The sequence below is a fragment of the Orcinus orca genome, chromosome 1 (assembly GCF_937001465.1).
Source record: "Orcinus orca chromosome 1, mOrcOrc1.1, whole genome shotgun sequence".
Lineage (NCBI taxonomy): Eukaryota > Metazoa > Chordata > Mammalia > Artiodactyla > Delphinidae > Orcinus > Orcinus orca.
This window is the reverse complement of record NC_064559.1, coordinates 62,262,063-62,285,183: the sequence shown is the minus strand read 5'-3', so window position 1 is coordinate 62,285,183 and position 23,121 is coordinate 62,262,063. Positions and strand designations below refer to the sequence as shown.

Genomic DNA, 23,121 nt, shown 5'->3' with positions numbered 1-23,121 from the left:
GGTTCTAAAAATTCTCCACTAGATTAATCAACACGGAGGTGATCAATCTCATTAGTGAGGGCAGTTTCATCTGGCTGATAGAGGCCAGAGTAGAGTAGGAGAAGATGAAAAGTAGTTCTCAGTGGAGATGAGAATTAAGAAAAGTACTTCAAAACGATAAGCAAGGAGGACAGTAGCTGGAGGGGAAAGTGGTTAAAGACAGTGTTCTCCTAAGCTGTCTACCTCATTCGTTCATTTTCATCTGGAAGTCACATTTTGTCACATTTTTTCATCTGGAAGTCACATTTATTCAATCAGAGTATGACAGACAGGTTTGATTTTTTAATAGAGAATATAGGTGAGGAAACAGTCATAAAAAGAAAAATCTTGGATGAGAATTTTGGCAGGGTTTATGTGCCACATGGGGTACGCATTTTTACTTATTTTCTATCTGTTCTCCCTCCAAACTGAAAGTGAACTAGGAATAGAAGACTTTTATGAACAGAGGGGTATAAGACTAGCAGTTCTGAAGTACAGGGAAAGAAAGCCTAGGTAGCATAGGCAAAATGACTACTACATTTCAATCCATACATTTTAAATATTAGAGGGAAAATGGAACCAGGCATAATCTGAGTCTGTATGTATCCCAACCCCACGCTTAAGTTCAATTCATATTTCCGTGTTATGTCATGAAAAAAGGTATTGGATTAAAATTATTGTCATTGATACACAGGTTGAGTTTTGATTGTCAGGAAGAAAATTTGACCAGGGTATTATTTCCAAAAGATTACATAGGAGAGATTTCCTAGTAAATATCAGTATTAAAGTTGCACTTTGTTTTTGGCTTTCATAATTAACTATTGTTAATTTCTGTGTAAAGTCAGATTGCACTAGTGAGAACACTCAATTTTAGAATAAAAGCCTTGCCTCACAGTCACCTATGTGGTGGATAGGAGTTCTCTGTTTAGAATCTACTCCTAGAAACAGTTTCTGCACTTTGAATCAGAATATGCTTCCTTATACAAATGATTGGAAGACGTGGATATCCAGTAGTCTGAGGTATGCAGAAAAGTTACAGGTTCCTGACCTATAAAATTGGAAAGTTTGCATTGGCCTAGAAATTATACTTGAGAAATTTGCCTTTTCTTCTATGTATGCCAAGCAAGTTGGGGTGCAAAATTTGGGGAGATAGTTGAGCTTTATCATTGCTATGTCAGTGTTTTTTCAGAGGATTTCATCATATATTTTGTTTCCTTTTAGATTGATTTTTATTTTAAACATTTGGCAAAATAGAAGGAAAAATATTGACAAGTTCATTGTGCAATAGAAAATCCCTGAGGCAAAGAATATATTATTTCTATATGATCCACAGGATATCTGAGCTACTGTAGGTGATTAATGGATGATTGTACAGTTAGAATGGTGACCCAGCAGCAGAGAAAATGTTGGGCATAGTGGTTCTACACAAATTATTGTGGCCATATGCTACTTAATTATCATCATTTTGATAACTTTGTTTAAATTTACACATAGGATGGGCCTCCAGGGATATCCTAGCTAAAACACCAAACATCCATATCAATATTTAGATGATATACAAACCTAGTTACCAAGATAGCATATTTTATTACTACTTTCAGCATGTTTTTTTAGAACCACAAATGATTAATTTCATAGTTGAAATGCACAGATTGAATGGTTTGAAAATACGTGTATTAACCAAAAAAAAGTTTATTTGTGGTTCTTATTGTGAATCAAAGCTTGAAAGATACCTAATTAAAGTTCAAAGAAGTTGCTTTCAAATTGTATTCCAGCCCATTCTGAGATTTTTTTCTGAGCCAATGCATTAATCTGAAAGGGCTCTTTTGGGAAAGGATCTCTTAAATTTGCTTCCCAGAATCTTATGTTACTGACTATTCACTTCTAACTCCAAAAAATCTTTTACAGGATATTGTCTTGATTTTTATGTGGTTATGACTGTGCTTGCTAAAGCATGTTTTTTTTTGTTTTTGTGTTTGTTTTTGCGATACGCGGGCCTCTCACTGTTCTGGCCTCTCCCGTTGCGGAGCACAGGCTCCGTATGCACAGGCTCAGCGGCCATGGCTAACGGGCCCAGCCACTCCACAGCATGTGGGATCTTCCCGGACCGGGGCACGAACTCGTGTCCCCTGCATCGGCAGGCAGACTCTCAACCACTGCGCCACCAGGGAAGCCCTAAAGCATGTATTTTAATGGCTGGTCGTTTGCCTGGTTAGAGACTGCTCTAAGCTACTAACATCATCAGTTGTTTTTAATAATTAAACTACAAAGCAATATATATGGCCATCTTAGCAGTGTTGAACAAGTTAAAACTGATTTTTCCCCCCACTACACTGTCCTTGTGCTGAGTGCACCACAATTAATTTTATTCTCCTATAATGTTTTTAGAGTGAGAAGAAATAGTTCAGTCTTTCAGTGCCCTGGAAAAGATACAGTGTAGTTTTCCAATACTCTGATACCAAAGTGACAGTTTGGACTACCAGAACTTTTATCAGTTAAAGTTGCTGTTATGAATTATACATCACTTCTGAGAGAGAACAATACCAGCAGTTGATATTTCTTAATTAAAATATTTATTTAAGGAATCTTATTTTCTACTGAGTATTCAAATTATTTCCAAGACAGTATAGTAAGTAGGAACTTCATATAGAAAGAAACTTAGGTTACTAGAGAAAAAGAATCTAGCTCATTATCATCATTTCATCATCTATAAAATGGAGATTAAAATATGTGCTACAGAGATTTAACAAAGGATACATATATATCCTGGGACACAGTAATGTTCAAGAAATTTTGGTTATTGTTATGATTGTGAGTTCTACATAAAGTCATTGGGTTTGGTGAAGTTCTAAACCCTAAGGCTGTTAAATTAAAATCTCTACTTGTTAAGCAAAATATTTCAGTAATATTAATATATTTCTGTGCATTATATAAGTAAGGCTTTGAATAATACAGTTTTTAGAATGTGTTTGCTAATCCAACTTTTAACACACAGAGCAAGTTATGGAAAATTAAAATGGTTACAAATATTTCTTCAAATAAAGTAATAATAAAATTTATTTTTTAGTTCTTTAAAGTAGATTTTTTATAGACCTTTTTAACTTAAAATATGCACTTTATCAGAAATAATTTGTTAATTAATTTACTAGTAAACCAGTGATCTACATTTCCAAGAAAATTCAATTTGATAGGCTGTATATGGTCAAGAAGAGGAGTATTAAACTAGGAAGAGTAGAATGGAACAAGGCTAGGAAATGGATTTTTAAACCTCGGATATACACTTCCATTAATGCCTCAGTTGAAGAAACCATGTTCTACACTGCATAGTGTTTCTGCCAGAGACATTATTTATATGCAGTCTACAAGGAGATAACTAGACTAGGGGTCTGAAGTATTTGTTGCTAACAGAAATAATGTGATGGGCCAATTTTACTCCAGGCTAATGACTTCATTGACAACTTAAATGAACAAATTCTGTCAACTATAGTCATTTTATAAATTAAATGAGTACTACTACTGTGTTTTACATGATTTTTACTATATTCCAGAGAGATTAAATAATAACTTGGTAGTAGATAACCTAGGAAGAAGGTTTGAATTAACATTGATCATCTCAGGAAGCTTCTTGCTTTTGGAGGTTGGGGGTGCTCTTGGAGGTTGGTAGATATTTTCTACACCATTTTGACCTCTTAATAGCTAGCTATTTGTCTACTGTATTCCTTTAGTCATAGCATGCAAATATCTATAGCTGCCTCTAATTTTACTCAAAAAGGAAGTTTTGATACAGCATTTAAATGGCTTCTTTTTTTAAATTTTTGTTGGAGTATAGTTGATTTACAGTGTTGTGTTTGTTAGTTTCAGGTGTTAAATGGCTTTTCCCCCCCCCCATTTCTTCTCTACTTTAAAAGAAAAATAATAGCAAAGCACTTTACAAAATGTTGTGAGAGATAATGAAAGAAGTAGCCCCAGCTCTACCTCTTAGTTTCCTTGATCATTCATTCAGTCTTTCAGCTATCTTCACCAATTCCAGATCCCTAAGGATGACTGTGGTTTGGGCAGCAGTGGGACAGAAATTTTAGCAACATAACTAAAGAATAAGGGAAAACTGTATGTGGACAAATGACTAACAGCACATTTTTCAAAGATTGTCAAGGATAGGACAGATATTTTAAAAATCCTGTTCAGGAGTTCCCTGGTGGTCCAGTGGTTAGGACTCTGGCATTCACTGCCGAGGGATCAGGTTCAGTCCCCAGTTAGGGAACTAAGATCCCACAGATCATGCGGCGTGGCCAAAAAAAAAAAAGTCGTGTCTTGATAATTTTATGTAAGTTAAAGATATGTTAATTTGGTTATTTTATCAGAATGCCATTTGGTAAAATACGTCCTCTAAAACATTGAATGTAATATTGAATCTTCGAAAGTCGTAATGGATTGTTAATTCTTTTTCCAGCAGCTGTTTATATCAAGGACATAATCATAACAAAAGTAGTACAGAAACAAAGTGAATTTGTCATTTGGTAGGCCAGCTTTATAATTGATTCATACTTTTATTTTCAAATAGTAATTAATGTTATAGGAGAGGATTTCTCAGGAGTTAGAAGTGAAGACGTAAGAATTGATAATCCTGAGTTTTATCAGCTTGGCTTCTCATCTCTTGGGGAGAATCCGTTTTCCTTTCTGCTACAGTTCTGTATTTTTAAGTCTTGTTAATTGTCCTCTCACAGGATAAAAGCTAGAGCAGAGTTTCTATGAGAATCTCTTTTAGTAAGTGCTCCACCGTCTTCAAGAGGAATGCAAAAAGATATGTCCTTCATTGCAATATAAAGTGGACCTAATAACCAAAAATCCTAAGTAATTTTGATTTCATTAAGTTGTTAATGCTTTTGTTGATACCGTTTTCAAGACAGAAAGCTTATTTTTAGTACTATTACATCAAGTCCTTGAACTTGTATCGAGAAAACAATTAGGACACAGAAGAGTTTCTTGTATCGAGAAAACAATTATGACACAGAAGAGTTTCCTTTCTGCAAGCAACTGGCAGAAATGTTACATGTTTGATTATATAGCAGTTTTTATTCCCTATATATTTTAATGATCCCCCAAGCTGTTATTCATCATAAAAAGAAAAAAAATTTAAAGCCTTATTCAAATTTGTCTTTGAATATCCATGTACTCCTTTTGGGGGGGGAGGGGAGAAGTGACTTCAAAGTGGTTTGTATCCATTTCTGTGGAGTTTCTTGAGTTTTATTTACCATTTTACAAAGATTTTATATGTTGAGATGGATGTATATTATGATTATCACCTATAGACTCTTAAGGTGGAATTGCCTTTCCATAATTTAGAAAACAAAGTTCTTGCAAGATTAGTCAGGAGAAGAGGATGGAATTATACCAAAACGTACGATCTTATAACATAGAGTTTTAGAAAATAACAGCACAATAAATTTTCTTCTCCCGCCTCCTTCCCAATAGTGTACAGGCTGTAATCCCTCCCTAGATTATAAGTCTATGAATTTGAAAGAACAGAAAGAATTTGATAGCATTTAATTGCAGCAAAGGTTTTACTAAACAACTTCTTTTGGAGCCCTTGCATCTTACTTCTCAGTGTTTCTGAAGGAGCCAATGATAGTTATTCTTGATGCTGTAGCAACTGAAGAAAAAGACCCTGAGCGTTCCATTAAATAAAAGTACCAAGTTTATAAAGTATGTCATTGCATGTTAATATTCTTTGATTCCCTAAAAACTAAATATGGTTCTCAAATGTGTGTGATTTTCATCTGAATCAAAGGGAGTCATGTACACAAAGCTAGAAAATGATGCAATGCCACTTTTGAAATATAGAGTGTTTCTATAACACTTGCTTTGAACTTTAAGTGAGAACCATGCAGATGTGAGAAAGAGTTATGACAAGGACAACCTAATTTAAGTTTTATAAATTTTAGGAAATGTCATCTTTTTATTGGTTTCAGAGACTTTTTTCAAATGTTTTAAACACAATTTTCAGATAACAATAATGAAAAGCTGAGCCCCAAACCAGGGACAGGTGAACCAGTTTTAAGTTTGCACTACAGCACAGAAGGAACAACTACAAGCACAATAAAACTGAACTTTACAGATGAATGGTAAGTTAATATTTTTGTGAAGATGTTCTTAGCCATTTTGTAGGATTGTATTAGATATTATTTTTAGCACTTCATCATCTTTGTTTTGCAATAATACATTGGTTCTCAAACTTTAGTGTGCTTCAGGATCACTTGGAGAGCTTGTTAAAACACAGATTACTAGACCCCACTCTCAGAGTTTGAGATGGAGTCAGAGAATTTGCATTTCTAAAAACTTCCCAGGTGATACTAATATTGCTGGTCCTGGGATATTTCTTCTGATAGAAAATGCAAAAGGTAAAAATAATCAATCACCAATAGACCACCAGTGCAAAAATTAATAAACCTAACATTTTGGAGCTTTTTGCAGTCTTGGTCCTATGTAAAAGGTATGTGTATGTGTATATATACGTATATATTTTTGGTTTGAGTTTTAAAACATGATTTTAATCATACCTAATATATTCAGTTCTCCCCTGCATTTATTTGAGTTAACTTTATAGTAAATATTCCCACAATACTACTTAGTTTTCATAAGTATTATTTTCTGTATAACAGATTCCATCAAGTGGATGTACCATAGTTTTACTTAACCATTTCCCTTTAATTAGGCAGTGAATTTATTTGTTTATTTTTACCAAATAAAACTATAATGAATATCTTTGTTTACAAGCTTTTTCCTACCTTTAAGGTTATGGATTTGGGATATTTTTCCAGAAATAAACTATATCTAGATTGAAAGATATTACAAAATTATTTTCAAAAGGATAATCTGTTATTACATTTCTCCCAGCACCATATGAAAGTACATGTTTTGCTGTCTCCAGACCAATGTTCAATATATTCATTTATTTGTAACATATATTTGATTTTTAAATTATTTTTATTTAATTTATTACTGATGAGTTTGAACTTATTTAATAGTTGTGTAGATTCTTTTTAATGACATTTCTGATTATATTTATTGTTCATTTAATCTAGTTAAATCTTACATTAAAAAAAAATCTAGTTATGTGAACTCCTTAAATTCTTTGCCACTGTCTCATTGCCTTGTGTGTGAGAGAGACAGCACCCAAAATTTTGTATTTGAATTTATTACTATTATTATATAAATTAATATATAGATAATCAATCTTTCTTAATATATAATTAATTATATATTAATATAATTATATGTGATAAATACAGGGTGATTATATTAATCATTTAATAACCAATATATTAATTATCCTATATGATTAATATATTATTATATTAACATATTTAATTGTATATTATTATATATTATGTTAGTATAATATATAATATTGCATATAAATAATATATAATATAGTTATATATTGTTTATTAATATATAATTAATTATATGTTGATATATGATATTTATTTATTCCAATTCACTGGTTTCCATTTGTGTTTCTGTGTGTTTTTAAATATTAAATGCTTCGATTAAATAGGATTTTCACATCTTATTGAATACCTTTCTACATTCCAAAGACTGTTCTAGACACTGGGAATGCATCAATGAAAAAAATAGACAAAAATATCTCTGCCCTATTGGAGCTTACATTCTAGGTATGGGAGGCAGACAATAAACATAATAAGTGAATTGTGTAGTATGTTTGATGGTATTAAGTGCTATGAAAGAAAATAAGACAGGTAAAGATGTTTGGGAGATCTAGGGAAAGGGTAGGCATCATTGAGAAGATGATATTTGGACAATTTGAAGGAGTGAGCCATGCATATATCTGGGGGAAGAGCTTTCTAGGCAGAGAGAAAGCCAGTACAATGGCTCTGAAGCAGAAGCAGTCTTAGTATGTTCAAGGATCTTTAGAAAAAAAAACAACAATGTAGCTGGAGTAGAGTGACCAAAGGAGAGAGTAGTAGCAGATAAAGTCAGCCAGGTAAGTGAGAAGGGTCTTTAAAAGGTTAAAGGATATCTCTGGTTGCTGTGTAGAGAATAGGCCTTAGATAGAAGCTGGGAGACCAGATAAAAGGCTTTGGCAGTAAGCAAGGTGAGAGGTAGTGGTGTCTTGGACCAGGATAGGAGCAATGGAGGTAGTCAGAAGAGATTGGATTCTAGATATATATTTGAAGGTACCATTAATAGAATTTCCTTAGGAACTCTAGTGTTTGACCTCAACTTTTAAAAATAATGATATCTATGGCCCTTTTTCTTAGTACATGATTTAAGATCACAGAAGATTGTCATAGTTATTCTTAAGTCTTTTCTATTCTCATGTTTCTGTACAGAAGGGACTGATATCTTACAAACAATCTCATCTGAACATTTTTTAACCAAACATCTTTAGTCCCACTCTTCTTTTGAATGCTACTTTTCCTTCTTTAAAAACTGACCATGAATTATATTCTCTTATTTCTTTATCAAAAAAGTAATTAACTTTTTTCTGATTATGAAAGTATTCTGTATTCATTGTAAAAAAAAAAAAAAAATTCAAAAGAGTATGCAGTCTTTTTCATCTATGCCAGCATGGTGTCTTGCTTTTATTTTAGTTTCTTTGATCCAGATAAGGCAATTGAGCACACTGACCAAGAGTTTGGGCTCTGAACCTGACTAGCTGTTGAACCTCTCTAAGTATCAGTTTTCTCATCTGAAAAAGGGCATATTTAATAGAACCTACCTCAGACTTTGTTGGGAAGATTTAATGAGAACATGCAGAAAAAGTACATAGCACTTAGCACGTGATAGGCTTTAAATAATTGTTAGCTACAATAGTCATCTTTTATAAATTGCCTTTCAAGTCCTTTGCCCAGTTTTTTACTGTGGTGTTTATCTTTTTCTTATTGATTTATAAGAGCTATATATTATAGAATTAAGTGAGGGTAATATCATTTGTCTTTCATTCGTTGCAGATATTTTTCCCAGTTTGTTGTTTGTCTTTCAGTTTACTTATGGTAGTTTCGCTTTATGGTTTCAGCCTGTGAGCTGATACTCCTTGTCCTTCCCAGGATTAGGGGGAAAGTTTCTTCTTGTTTTCCTCTTATAGTTCTGTGATTTTATATCAAAAATATATGTTTAATCCTTTTACAATTTATTTTACCATAAAGTATGATGTAGAGCTTATAGCTCAATTTTTCTACATGGCTTTTCCCTTGTCCCAGTACCATTTATTGAGCAATCTAGTCGTTTATCTGTGATTTAAAATGCCATATTAACACATGCTAAATGTATTTACTTGATTACTTTGTCTTTTCCACTAATGGCTCTGTATTCCTACATCAATGCCATAATGTTTTAATTATCATAACTATTCTACATTGAGCATTTTATTTAAGCCTGTATCATAGCTTTCTCAATGGAAAAAAAAAAGATTTATATATCACATTGGCTTCTCTTTACCAAAATTGCTATGCATTTCTTTCTGGCTAAAAAGAAATACGTGTTCATTGCAAAAAAATCAGAATCTAGAGAGAAAGTGAAAAAAATCACTTACAGTAATCCTACTGAGATGACATTTAACATTGGTGAATATCCTTTCTGACATTTTTCTCTGCTCATATACCTATGTAGATATACATTTTTCTTAAAACTATATTATATATGGATGCCCTTTTAAAAAAATCAAATTGACTTCTGCAATTAACCTAAAAAGATTTTTATAAAATTTTGACAAAAGTTCCATGATAATTTGCATTGTTTATTGAGTCACTGCTGTTTGTCTATAATTAACGTTTTTTAAGTTACTGTAGCTGCTCAGTTTCTTTTTCTTGTTCACATCTATACTATATTTAAGAAATTGTTGCATTTCTGTGAATTTAATTTTAATCTTAGTCAGATTGTTATACATTTTCCTCTATTTTCCTTCCCACTCAGTCCCCTTCTTACACATATGTCATGATTTGTCAAAGAATGTTCATTGAAAATTATTTATTTAAATTGGTCTGGTATTCTGCTCTAGCTAAAAATTTTAACAGAATTAGGATCATCATCAGGTAGGTATTAAAACTAAAACAGAAAACATTATCCTTCTACAAAACCATGGTGCTCAATCACTTGCCATATTTGAACAACAATCTATAACTGGCAGTGGTCCACAGAGGGCAGTTCAAAGACCAAAGAAATTTCCAGGCCTCTTTTCAAGTATTAATTTAAAAGTAGCCTAGAACAACAAAGTCTAAAAGGACCTATGATCAGAGTCTGTAAAATCATTAAGAATTTGAATGTGGTGAACCATCTGTAGTGAGAACAAGAAGAGAGATTATATAATTAAGTTAAAATTCAATAGAGAGACTTGTAAAAATATATACCAGATCATAGAAGCATCAAAATAGTGAAGAAGTGGTCCTTTCATATTTTTAAATCTCTTTTTAAATATTAAAGTGGATTAGAATAACCACCTAGACTTTCTAAAGTGATGTTTTTCAAGTACTATTAAAATAATAAATCCTATATTTTATTTGTAGTCAAGTTTTTTGATCAACTTCTCTAGTTGTAAAATATAAAAATTATCCTAAAAGTTCATGTTTATTAACTTCTTGGTGGGATCACTTATCTTGTCTTGATGGTAGGAGCAGTACTGCCTCAAGTTCTAGAGGAAATGGGAGCCACTGCAAATCTGAGGGTCAGGAGGAATCCTTGGTCCCACAGAGCTCCATGCAACCATTAGGAGGAGAGAATGAAGCAAGTAAGATGTTAATTTTGTTTTTGTCATGACAAAACCCAGTGTTGGATGTTTGCCTATTTTTCGGATACCTCAGTGCTACAGTTTTGTTTCTTGTTTTTAATCAATTACTTTTGCCGCAATAGTCCAGTTACTGCTGTTGATAAACAGATAACAAACGCAAAAGATAAGGACCTTAAGCATTTAAGATGGGGCGTCACAGTAAAGCACAGTTCCCCTCTGCGGACACAGTGACCAGGATAGATGGTCATCGTACTGACAGTATGTTAGATAGAAATGTTGGTTTGAATTATCTTTACCATTTTTATATCTAGCAGTGAAATACAGAGTACCTATCTGGATTTTTTCAAAGAGTATAAGTGGTTTATGGAGGGAAAAAAGGGATAAACTTTAAACAGGTTATGAGTAAATCCTGTTTCATACAAGAAGTGCCATTTAGAGTATGTTTTTAGAACCCTTTCCTAGAATAGTTTTATGTGATCATCAAATGAAATTTAGGGGTTAGTATAGCCTAGAACAGAGTAGATTTTCAGTACATACTTGATAAATGAAGGAATAAATGAATTGTTTTTCATTAAATGAATACATACCTCAGTATAACGGGGCTAACAAGAATAAAGTACGTATAAGATGACTGTCTGGTAAGCAAATGTCCAATTAGGAACAAAAAAGATTGATCCTTCATGGGTCTTGGAATTAAATCCAGAAATAAGTATTTTCAATGGCCAAACAGAATTTATGGTGGGGCTAACTTTACTATTTGTTCATGCTAGTTCAAATTAGACCAAATGCATGACAAAAGGGCAGAAAAATACTCAGTTTTAAGTTTAGATTCTCTGAAGTTTAGAGGAAAAAAAAGCAAGATTGAGAAATGTCAGTTGTGAGGGCTAATCTAAAGCAGAGATTCTTCACATGGAGTTCATGAAGGTCCACACATAGGCTTTAGGAAGAGGCAGTGGGCACAATTGCACATTTCTTCCTAATAGCGTTTTACAGTTTTGTGGGTACATACATAGTATTTGCATTACACTGGCAGGGCGAGGTTTTATCTGAGTGTCAAAAGTTTCTATGACCCCAAAAGGGTTAAGAACTGCTTATATATAGGAAAGCTGGAGTATTAAATTGGTGTTTATTTTTCTAAAAAACAAAATTAGGATTTAATGATAATTTGGTTGAATTCCCAGAAGCTCCTGAAGAATCATCAGAGGATGTGACAACACTTCAGGGAGGTACGTCTGCAGAAAGCACAGTTCAGAACAGTATAGATATAGGTGAGTTGTCATGTTCTTTTTAGATAATTCCTTCATATAGGAAAAAGAAGCCTTAATCTGTATTAGTCTCTCCAGAGTTAGAGACCATTTCCAAATAGATGTGTTGTGGAATTTTGTTCTTCATATAGGGGGATTAGACTTTATATTAGAAATTGTCTGTGTCAGCTCTGAAGTTAGATTAAATAATTAGTGTTGCCAACATGACCAATTGTTACTACTTATTTTCTGACAGCACAATCAGATAAGTTTACTTTTGAGCCATTGGATTCCGGTTCAGGAGAAAGGAATGACTTCAATCTTGATAGCCCTGGTGGGGTTCCCGAAGAATCCACTTTGTCTGAAAAAGGCAAGGAACCAGGAACTTCAGATCAAACTAGCACTGAAAGTGCTACCAGTCAGAGTACCAGCAATCCCGAACCTCAATCACAAACAGAAGCCATTGGGCCTTTGGCTCATGAGGAAACATTGGCCAGGGACTCTGCTCTCCAGGACACAGATGACAGTGATGATGACCCAGTGCTGATCCCAGGTGCAAGGTATCGAGCAGGACCTGGTGATAGGTTGGTAAATTTTTAATTAACATGAACTATAAAGAGTATAATTCACAAGCCTTTGTTTGAAGTCACATAAAAGAGTTTCTCCATTTTTGACAGCTTTTTCCTCTAAGGGTGTCTCAGTCATATAAACTCATAGAATTTTCTAAATTATAAATAATTTCATGTATTACATTCTTTGAGCAAACTGTGGAGAATAGAATGTCTCATTGCTCTGTATCTTCAGCACTAAGGCTTGGTCCTCAATTTACAGATCAAGAGAAAGGAATGTTGAGAATGACCAACAGGTTATTTATGAAGTTAGTTATATTTAGTTGTCAGATTGCCCTGTAGACATCCTGGCCTTTATCAGTTTGGGGTTTTTTTAACGTTCAGTTTTTCTGCTTCTCTCTTGACCCTGGATTAAGGTAGCGTGATAAAGTTCTCTTTTTGAGAACAGTATGTTTTTCTCTGACTTCTACTAAACTTAGTAACTCAATTTCAAAAATGAAAAATCACACCAAGTAACAAATATTATAACTACAGTAAAGAATTAAATTGCTAATACGTTCATATACTTTTTCCATTTTTCATATTATGTGTTCATAAGGATATATTTTATTTTTTAGTAGATAAAGTAAATCTTTTAAACTATATTGCATTCCGTACATTTCTAAAGCTATTTCCATAATCAGTGCCATCATATCTCATTGTAAGTTCTGTCTTCTTCAAGAGAATGAAATTTTATCTTTAAAATCCTAGCTTACACAAGCATGAAGAACCCACATCACATATTTTTATGCTCAATGTTCTGCTATTTATAAAATATGCTGACATTTCTGTCAAGTGAAAAGATTAATTTCCCATTAAAGAATGGCAATGTTATATAATGATTAAGAGCATAATGACTTATATTCTGTTTTTACCATTTACTAGCTGCTTCATCATTCAAATTACTTAATATCTCTTTAAGGTTCAGTTTCCTTATCTATAAAATGGGGTTATGATTGTCTAGAATTGTTGTCAGAATTTAGAAAAAAATCAATCAGTGCAAGGACTTGTCTCAAATTGAAAGCACTGAATAAATGACAGGTGTATCAAACAACCAAGATATTCTGTGTAGCTACTTAGACTTTAAAAAGCAATTACAGTAAGAATGGCTACAGGGATAAAGACTAACAGAGGACAAGCAAAATTCCTGAACGTTGTAGCTTGCAGTTCAGTGAAACTGCCTTTTCTTAACTATGAAGATAGATATGTATCTTCCTTTAGTCATATTTGGTCAACGTGTTTACTTTGCAATGACCCTGTTTTTAAATGTAGAGGGAGTAATCTTTGCTTATATTTGTATTTAGAGACTAATCAAACATCTTCTCGTTACCTGCCACACATTAGTCTTCAAATTCTTAGTATATATTTTAGACAAGTAAAACTTAGTTTCATTTCTTTCCATACCCAGAGGGAGTCCCTTACAATATTATTACCGCTTGATGTATGCAGAGAAGGTTGGCAAGCATAGCACAATTTGAAAATCAAGTTGATGGTTTCTAAAACCCTGGGTGGAGAGCTAGAGTCTATAATTATTTTAAGTTCGTAAATTTATGGCTTTCTAATGATGTAAGCAAACATATGTCCTTGGTTTTTTTCTGTACTTACATAGCTTAAAATGATACTAAGGTCATAATGGAAAATAAAATTTAAGTATCAACTTCTAGTAAAATGCACCATGTCACTTACCAGGTCTGTTTGTTTAAATAAGAAATCATATATTTTTGGTAAATATTAGACACTTGCAAAAAATCATAATTATTTAGCATCTTCTATTTAGGTTAATTATTTAACACTTTTACCTAGCCTGCTTTATAGCTGAGGAAACTGAGGTGTTAAGCAGGGGTTTTGTATATTCTAGACCTAAGGAGATTTTTTTTTTTTTTACACAGTAGTATAACATGAATGAGAAAGGAGGATTTGTGGGGAGAGTGGGTCCTAGAGAATGCAAAATGTCTTGCAGCATATTGTCCTTATTTTGGATATCTGACTAGAAATGATAGTGTATTTCTATAGAGTGTTATCACTTACTTATCATTTTCATAATACTTAGATGATTTATATGTTTTAGCGATTCTCCTGAGATTTGGATCTGCCACAAAATTGGCACCTGATAGCTTCCTTGACCCAAGAAACCCAGGTGCTGAACTAGACTAGCAGACTCTTTTAGAGGAGAGATGATCAGGGACAACAACCTGGAAATGACCCCACTTCACGCACGTACTCTTGAATTCATGCTCTCATGGTTAGGTCCAGATTTGAAACCACCTCTGGGTCTACATTTGCTTCCCTGCTTTTTTTGTTTTTTAAACTAAATATTATTAATATTCTGTACACTCAGTTTAGGTATTTAACCTTAGTTTGTCCTATATATTATTTTGTTTTATTCTGTAGGACATAGTAGTAGTAACAGAAGAATAATAAAATTCTTCCCATTGAGAAAGTTAACTTACTGAAAAGAGAAGACAGATACACAAGCCATTTATAAGAACATGGAAAACAGTTTTAATAAATATATGAAATAAATACAATATTATATATGTATATATGTGTATATATACACACACACACACAAAGTTGTGCATACTGAGGTAATGCTAAAGTGATTATAGTGACTGTTTCACAGTTACATCAGTTTTCCTTTGAAATTTGTATTATTCTTTCCTAGCTGTTTACCAAAAATTTGTAAATGGTGGAAAATCTTCCTTCTGACTTTTCTCTAAGTAATTTTGATAGTTCCTAACTTCCTGAGCACCAACTACCTATATAAAATGTACTTTTCATTTCTGTACCTTTCTAAGGGCTGTTCATCCTTCAGAAAACTGCCCATTTATCTTACTTCTAAATTTGGAGGAATGGGTATGTTGACTTTTATTCTAAAGAGAGAAAGTTTAAGAAATTTTGCTTCTTCAGAACATGAAAAGAATAATTTACCAGCTTATAAATAGGCATATGAATTTTGAGAATTTCTATTTCCAAAGGGACAAAGAATTTCAAAGCTCTACTGTAAAAATACCATTTGGTTCTTAGAATCTAAAGAAACATTTCACACTTGGATGAAATGCCCAACTAAAAGGATGCATGTCTTAAAGGTCATTAAGAAACCCAGTCAAGATTAGTTTGGTTAGGCTAGACATGGTCCCAAAATTGAAAATGGTAAAAGAGTATATACTTAGATCTGTACTTTAATTTGTATGAAGAATTACATAGTGGATCTCATAATTTTTTTTGCCACACATTTAATTTTTTAAATGAAACCTAAAAAGTTTATAGCTAAGCCATTTTCAACGCATTTAACAAAAATATCAAAACAGTTCTTTGCAACACAAAGTTATGATTTTTTAATAAAGATTTGCATTCTTATAATTTGGTTAAATAAATATGACCCAGGTTTTCATTTCTGAGCTGAGAACAAGCATGAGAAGGAAATGTCTTAGAAAATAAAGGCCTTAACAACTAACATAGGTATTTTAAAATGGAATGCTCTGCTCATTAACTATAGCTAGTCTCGGTATAAATATAACTGGGACTCTCTATAGCAGAGGTAAACAGACTTTTTCCTAAAAAGCCAGATAGTAAATATTTTAGGCTTTGTTGGCCAAGAGGTAAAATGGAGGCAGTTATGTAGGCACGTCTATAATCATTTAAAAAATGTAACCATTTACAAATGTAAAAGCTGTTATTCTTCTATGGGCCATTAGAATAACAGGCAGCTGGCCAGATTTGCCCCAAGAGCCATAGTTCGCTGATGCCTGCTTTATAGCAAATAAGGCTTATAGAGAGAAACCAAGCTATAGTGTATGGTAAAATGCCTCTCTTGACAGATAACCAAAGTTTAAAACAGTGAAATCTATGAATCACCACGTTCAGTCCCCTTTAACTTTGTCTACAGCAGGAACACAGAACGTTAAATGGAAACTAAATTGAAGAAAGAAACAATTAATCAAACATATACTTTCTAATATGGTATAAAAAAAGCAATAAATGAAAGCAGTATGTGTTTCTCTTAGTGATTTTATATATTGGATTTAGACACATAAACAGGTGCCCTTGGAATGAAAGGAAAGTGGTCAGGTATATTATTTAGATGGTCTTCATGTAAACTGTTTTCACAGCGCCAAATCCATCTTCTAGTAAACAGAATGATGGCCTGGCTGATAGCTCTTCCTCTTGCCAAACCCAAGAGGTTCTCTAAAAAAAAGACAAGTATCTAAGTAAACTTTCTGAAGAAGTTCTCACATAGTCTTGAATAGTTTTTAGTTAATAGACTCAATTAAGATACTGTAAAGATTTTTTATGTAAAGATTAAAGATATTAACTGTATATTGCCTGTTAGTTACTTTTTTAAAAAATATTTATTTGCATAGAAATTTGGTTCCATTTACCTACTCTGGACTCTATGGAACATGGCCTTCATTTTTAAAGCCAAAATCCTTTGCATACTGTAAATTTGCTGTCATCTATTTAGTCATCATTATAATCACTTTTTCAGTATTTCTAGTGATTCAAGTTTATTCTTTATTAAAATTGCAGAGGAAAAGTAATCTTAGAGAAAGAACTGAACTCCTAGGGAGTTAAAAGCTCTATTATTCTTTGCTTGCTGGTTATACAGTCTTATGGTTAGGACAAATGAGCCAGCTCAGGACTTAATTATTTAGTTCCCAAAGAGCAACTCAGCCCTGGGGAGCTAGTGTGTTCCAGTTGAGGGTATCGATAATATGAATCTGAACCTAACAGGGTAGGTTCTAATTTTTTTAAAAGATAAAAGGGATTAAGTGCAATGTCTTCCTTCTAATCTATCTTCAGTGAGTGTTTCTGTTTCCTTAATTTGCTCATACACATTTAGTTGAATGACATATTCTCACATAATACCCTAAGTCACAAAGGGAAACAAAAGTATTTTAGATTTAGATGATTAATGATAAAAGTGGTGGCCTTAATGCTTTAAATATTTGGTTCTTTGAAGTCTTTGTGAGTGACTTTAGTTATTGTGTTCCCTTCACTAGATTTAATATCAGAGGAACAACAATAGGTGATAGAATAATGAGGTAATTCAGTATGTTCCTTCATTATTTTACTTTTTCTTTATGATGAATTTGCAGGTCCTCTTTTTCCACAGCTAACCACCTTTCCTATTAACAGTTAATACTTCTTTGAACTTAACTGAACTCTAAGTGCTAAGTATTATAAAGCGGGTTGCTTTTCACAAACTATATTTAGCTGCATGCACTGCATGGGAATAGAATGAAAAGAAATTTCCTGTGTGCAGATATAATTGATGTTCACTTCAAGTGTGTCATATGATAAAGTAACTATAATGTGAAATGATGTATTTTAAATATTAGTTACTTGCTTTGACTATTTTGTTGAAGAATGCAACTTATGTTTTTCTAAAACTTGATTGGAGGTAACAATTAGCAACTTTTTGGTATTATTCAAAAATGCTCCTTTTCCTTGAGATCAGTAACAAAAAATGGACTTGAGTCTAATTCTGTGCATAGTTTTAAGATTCTGATTTTTTTAAAGAAAGCAGTTTTCTCATAGATCGGTTAGTAACTTAGTATCACATGTCAAGTGATACATAACTCTCAAACACTTCTGTAATTTGAAGACTAGCAAGGGGGTACATTTTTAAATGTTACTTTAAAGTGAACCTCAGTTCCATTATTCATTTACCCAAAACCTGGGTTACTGACAAAATCGACCTTGTACCTAATTCTAGTGGCACGTGTCTGTTATTTATCATATGTTTCTAAAACAAAGGGGAATATGAAACATATAGCAACAATCAGAAATGTAAAATTAGTAGAGTTCCTCATGGGGAATACAGAAATAATGAATAAGCCAGAAATATTGTAGCTACATAGAAATCCCTGGTTACCTCCCATTCTCACAAGGATTCTCATATAAACATCTCAAAATTGTTTTTGCTTTTGTGCTGGTGTTTATAGACTTTTTTAACATTAAGGTATATTTGGAGTAACTTTTTGCAAACTAGTCTGTTGGTAATTAGCACTTTCTAATTAAATTATAGTAGAATGGAATTTGTTTCAGGGCTTTTTGATTTTCTGACTTATACCCTGCGTCCTAAGCACACAAAGCCAGTTTCTACTTATACAGTGAAGATTGCAACCTAAAAGTACCATGTCGCTCTAAGTGAGTTACAGAAAAGCTAAAACGTTGGAGTGGAAGGCATTCTGTGTTATGGCTGTTGCCAAGAATTGCTCATACTCTACATCAGCCATATTCGGAGTGTCTCTGAATACACCTTATGCCTCCGTATCTGACTCTGTGCCCTCTAACTGAAATGACCTCCTATTACCATCACCATCATCATCATTTTGGCCACCTCAACTTTCAACATGAATCTTTTTTTTTTTTTTAATATTTATTGATTGATTGATTTTTGGCTGTGTCGGGTCTTGCAGCACATGGGCTTCTCTCTAGTTGTGGTGCGTGGGCCCCAGAGCACGCGGGCTCAGTAGTTGTGGCGTGCAGGCTCTCTAGTTGCGGCATGCAGGCTTAGTTGCCCCGTGGCATGTGGGATCTTGGTTCCCCGACCAGGGATCCAACCCGTGTCCCCAGCATTAGAAGGCGGATTCTTAACTACTGGGCCACCAGGGAAGTCCCCTCAACATGCATCTTAAGCTGCTCTTTTTTGAAATTTTTCCTGGCTATACATTGCATAATCCCAAGTAGGATTGAACATATCTTCTGTGTGCATTTATATGTATCTGTTATGCTACCTGTAACACTTTATTGTGTATATGTGTGTATATGTTTCCCTATGTAAGATGTAAGCACCTTTAAGGCCAGCATACATACATGAATACATAAATAAAAGTTGACAAAGAAGACACCTTTTTATCTAAAACTATAGCTAACTAAATTTTTATTCATATTTCCTTAGATAATCCAGCTTATTGTCTTCTTCCTCTGCTTCCTAAAAATTGAAATAAATGAAAAGCTATGAATTACTTTTTTAGGAGTCTGACAACATTTCCACACATTTGATGACTTGCTAGAAAGACTCACAGAACTAAGAGTCACTTGTAATCATGGCTATAGTTTATTATGACAAGAGAAAAACACATCAGATGGAATCTGGAAGAATCCAAGCATAAGCTTCCAACATTCTCCCACCCAGTGTGGTCCATACAATGTGCTCATTCTTCCAGCGATAAAAAGCAGTTAACACTTGTGTAGTGTTTCTGCCCAGAGAAGCCTGCTTAATGAAGACTCAAAATCCAGCAGTTTTATTGGGGCTGATCATATAGGCACCCTCTGCACCCAGCCACAACCCCCTAAATTCCAGACCCTGAAGGAAAGTAGGTGTTCACCATGAATCACATTATTTGTACAGACCGTCTAGGCAAGCAGGTACATCAGGGTTCAGTGTCTCAGACAGGCAGAACAATGGAGGAAACATTACACAAAGGTCAAGTTCTCTTTAGAGGTAGAAGCATCAGGCCTGCTAGCCTTTATTTTTATTTACTAACACATTTTGAGACAAAGAATACAATCTGCCTGCCCCCACCACCACCCAGACACAAAAGGACTAGAAACAGCAAGATTCTCTAGCAGCTCATCCACCTCTCTTATTTCAGATACTTGTAAAAGGTATGTGTTGAAATGACTGAAATTCCAATCCAGAGACCTTGTTGGTGACAGTAGATGACTTAGTAACACTAACATGGCTTTTACTATAAACAAGTGCTTTAAAGAACTTAAAAGTATTATTTTTATTTACTTATTTATTTATTTTTCGGTACGCGGGCCTCTCACTGTTGTGGCCTCTCCCATTGCAGAGCAACAGGCTCCGGACGCGCAGGCTCAGCGGCCATGGCTCACGGGCCCAGCCGCTCCGCGGCATGTGGGATCTTCCCGGACCGGGGCACGAACCCGTGTCCCCTGCATCGGCAGGTGGACTCTCAACCGCTGCGCCACCAGGGAAGCCCAAAAGTAGTATTTTTAGAAACACAAGTAACATATCTTTTCTAAATTTCTATTCATAGATTCATTTGGCCAACAAACTTTTTTTTAATTGATAATTTAAAGGTAAATTTGAGCTTAACTCAGAATAATCACAAACTCTAAATTTGGAGGCTCAAGTCAATGAGGTTTTCTTTCTAAAAACCACTAAGTTAATATGAGAAAAATGTATATATAGTATAAATTAAGAGAATTGAACTTCGTATACTGGTATCTAGAGTTAAAATGAGCATATTCAGTGAGGCATAAGTAAGTAGAATTTAACTTATTCTTTTGTTTTAATATCTTTTGCCTAGGGAATGTTTCTTTGACACATACCATAGCAACTTGATTCTCATCCCAAAGTCTTATAGCTGTTCTGAAAATAGAGAAAATATTTATTACAGAAACTCTCCTGTTGCAGGGGGCAGGGGAAGAGGTAGGGATTGAGAATAGCATCCGTATGCTTATAAAAACCTAATATTTTGATCTTTGAATGGAAAAAGTCAATCTCAAGTTTTATAAATAAATGCAAACTCAACTTATTTTTATTTATTTATGTATTGGCTGCGTTGCGTCTTCGTTGCTGCGCGTGGGCTTTTCTCTAGTTGCGGCGAGCAGGGGCCGCTCTTCTTTGCGGTGTGCGAGCTTCTCACTGCAGTGGCTTCTCTTTGTTGCGGAGCACAGACTCTAGGCACGTGGGCTTCAGTAGCTGTGGCACGCAGGCTCAGTAGTTGTGGCTTGTGGGCTCTAGAGCACAGGCTCAGCCAGTAGCTGTGGCACATGAGATTTGTTGCTCCCGGACCAGGGCTTGAACCCGTGTCCCTGTGTTGGCAGGCAGATTCTTAACCACTGTGCCACCAGGGAAGTCTGCAAACTCAACTTATTTTAAGATGGAAAGATTTAATCTTTGATTAAGCCATCTTTTTCTACCCTAATATTTTGTTCTTTTACAAGCTATTTTAATAATATCAATAGTATTGATTAATTTTACCACTCTAGCTATATGTTTTGTTGTTGTTGTTTTTTGGCCACACCACCTGGCATGGGGGATCTTAGTTCCTTGACCAGGGATGGAACACATGCCCCCTGCACTGGAGGCACAGAGTCCTAAGCACTGGACCGCCAGGGAATTTCCAACTCTAGCTATATGTAAATATGTTTTATAAAAGGATTTTTTTTACCATGTTGAAAACAATGGGCAAAGTAATTCACTTTATATTTTTAGTGCTATTTAAGAATGTCTTTTTGTAGTTCGGCCTAGTTGTCTTTTTAACTACGAAATGTGCCAGTTTAATATCTTTTTTAAAAAATAAGGCTTATAGACTCTTTCTGATTGATGTAACTTTCTAATTTGAGCTTGGAGACATCTTAAGAAATTTTGCTGACCATTTTATAAACAGAATTTTCTAGAATATGAAGTATTAAAAATAAAATATAAAGACTCAGGGAAGAGAAAAGGATCAAAATGTAAAGTCAGGAATCTAGGTTTTATTTTCTTAGGTCAAGTGTACTTCCTTCAGATTCACTGTCTTTTTTTCCCCATCTATTAAATGCTATTTTCAAAATAAAATAATAGCTAATACTTTGAGATGTTTTTACTTTGAAATTCCCGGATAATCAGTTTTGTATTGATTAGTTAATTCAATAAACTATATGAACCAGACACTGTTGTGGATGCTGGTGATATAAGGATAATGAAGACACATTCTCTCTGAGCTGTTGGTTCAGTGAGATACACAGACACACATAAATAATTACAACACAGTAATTGCAGTGATAGAGCCTTGCATAGGCAATGGGATTATTAAGGGCCTAATCTGAGGAAAGGGAGAATTGTATTTTTATAATTCTTGGTTTGTGACACACTATCATTGTTGATTCATGGTTGGCTCATTTTCTTTATTATTTATTAATGTAATAAATACCCATGAACCCACGACCCAACCCAAGAACTAGAAAACTGCTAGTACCTTAGATCTACCTATACTCCTCCCCATTCTGTCCCCCTGCCCACTATACCAGTGGTAATCATTCATCTGAATGTTATGTGTATCGTGCCTTGCTTTAAAAAACAAAGAATTACCAGATAATTACCAGACGTAAATGCAAAAACAATGTATTATTTAATTTGTCTTACCCACTTTTGAACTTTATAAAAAAGGATATCTCACTATAAATGGGACTTGCTGTCTTTTTTTCCAGTCAACAATATGTTACTAAGATTGATCCATGCTGTTATGTATAGCTGTTGCTCAATCAGCTTTACTGCTGTATTATAAGTTGTTGTACGACTCTACCATAATTTATCCTTTTTCCTGTTAATAGGCATTTAGGTTGTTTCCAGTGTTGACCTGAAACAAATAGACTGCTAGATATTTCTCTAGCAAAGATGCGTTTATTTGGGATCAGTCAGAGAATTGCAGTTTGGAGTCTGCAACCATGATGAGCTACACTCAGGTGTCTCCCCCTCCCCCACCCCACCCCCACAAGGGAAGGATAATGCTTTCATAGAGAGGAAAAGGAAGGTGAGAGG

General features: G+C 34.1%; 1 protein-coding gene across 10 annotated transcripts in view; it reads left to right on the top strand.

The window, feature by feature from the left end:
- Positions 1 to 23,121, top strand: part of DCAF6 (DDB1 and CUL4 associated factor 6) — a 179,938-nt gene that overhangs the window by 124,198 nt on the left and 32,619 nt on the right. For 4 of the 10 annotated variants that reach the window (XM_049715479.1, XM_049715494.1, XM_049715490.1 and 1 more), the window contains 5 exons: positions 6,023 to 6,140; positions 10,650 to 10,765; positions 11,947 to 12,033; positions 12,266 to 12,593; positions 17,621 to 17,662. In XM_049715479.1, coding sequence (XP_049571436.1) covers positions 6,023 to 6,140; positions 10,650 to 10,765; positions 11,947 to 12,033; positions 12,266 to 12,593; positions 17,621 to 17,662 — 691 coding nt within the window. The remainder of the gene's footprint in view (positions 1 to 6,022; positions 6,141 to 10,649; positions 10,766 to 11,946; positions 12,034 to 12,265; positions 12,594 to 17,620; positions 17,663 to 23,121) is intronic. The other 6 variants (XM_033428015.2, XM_033428011.2, XM_004269722.3 and 3 more) reach the window with 3 other exon arrangements.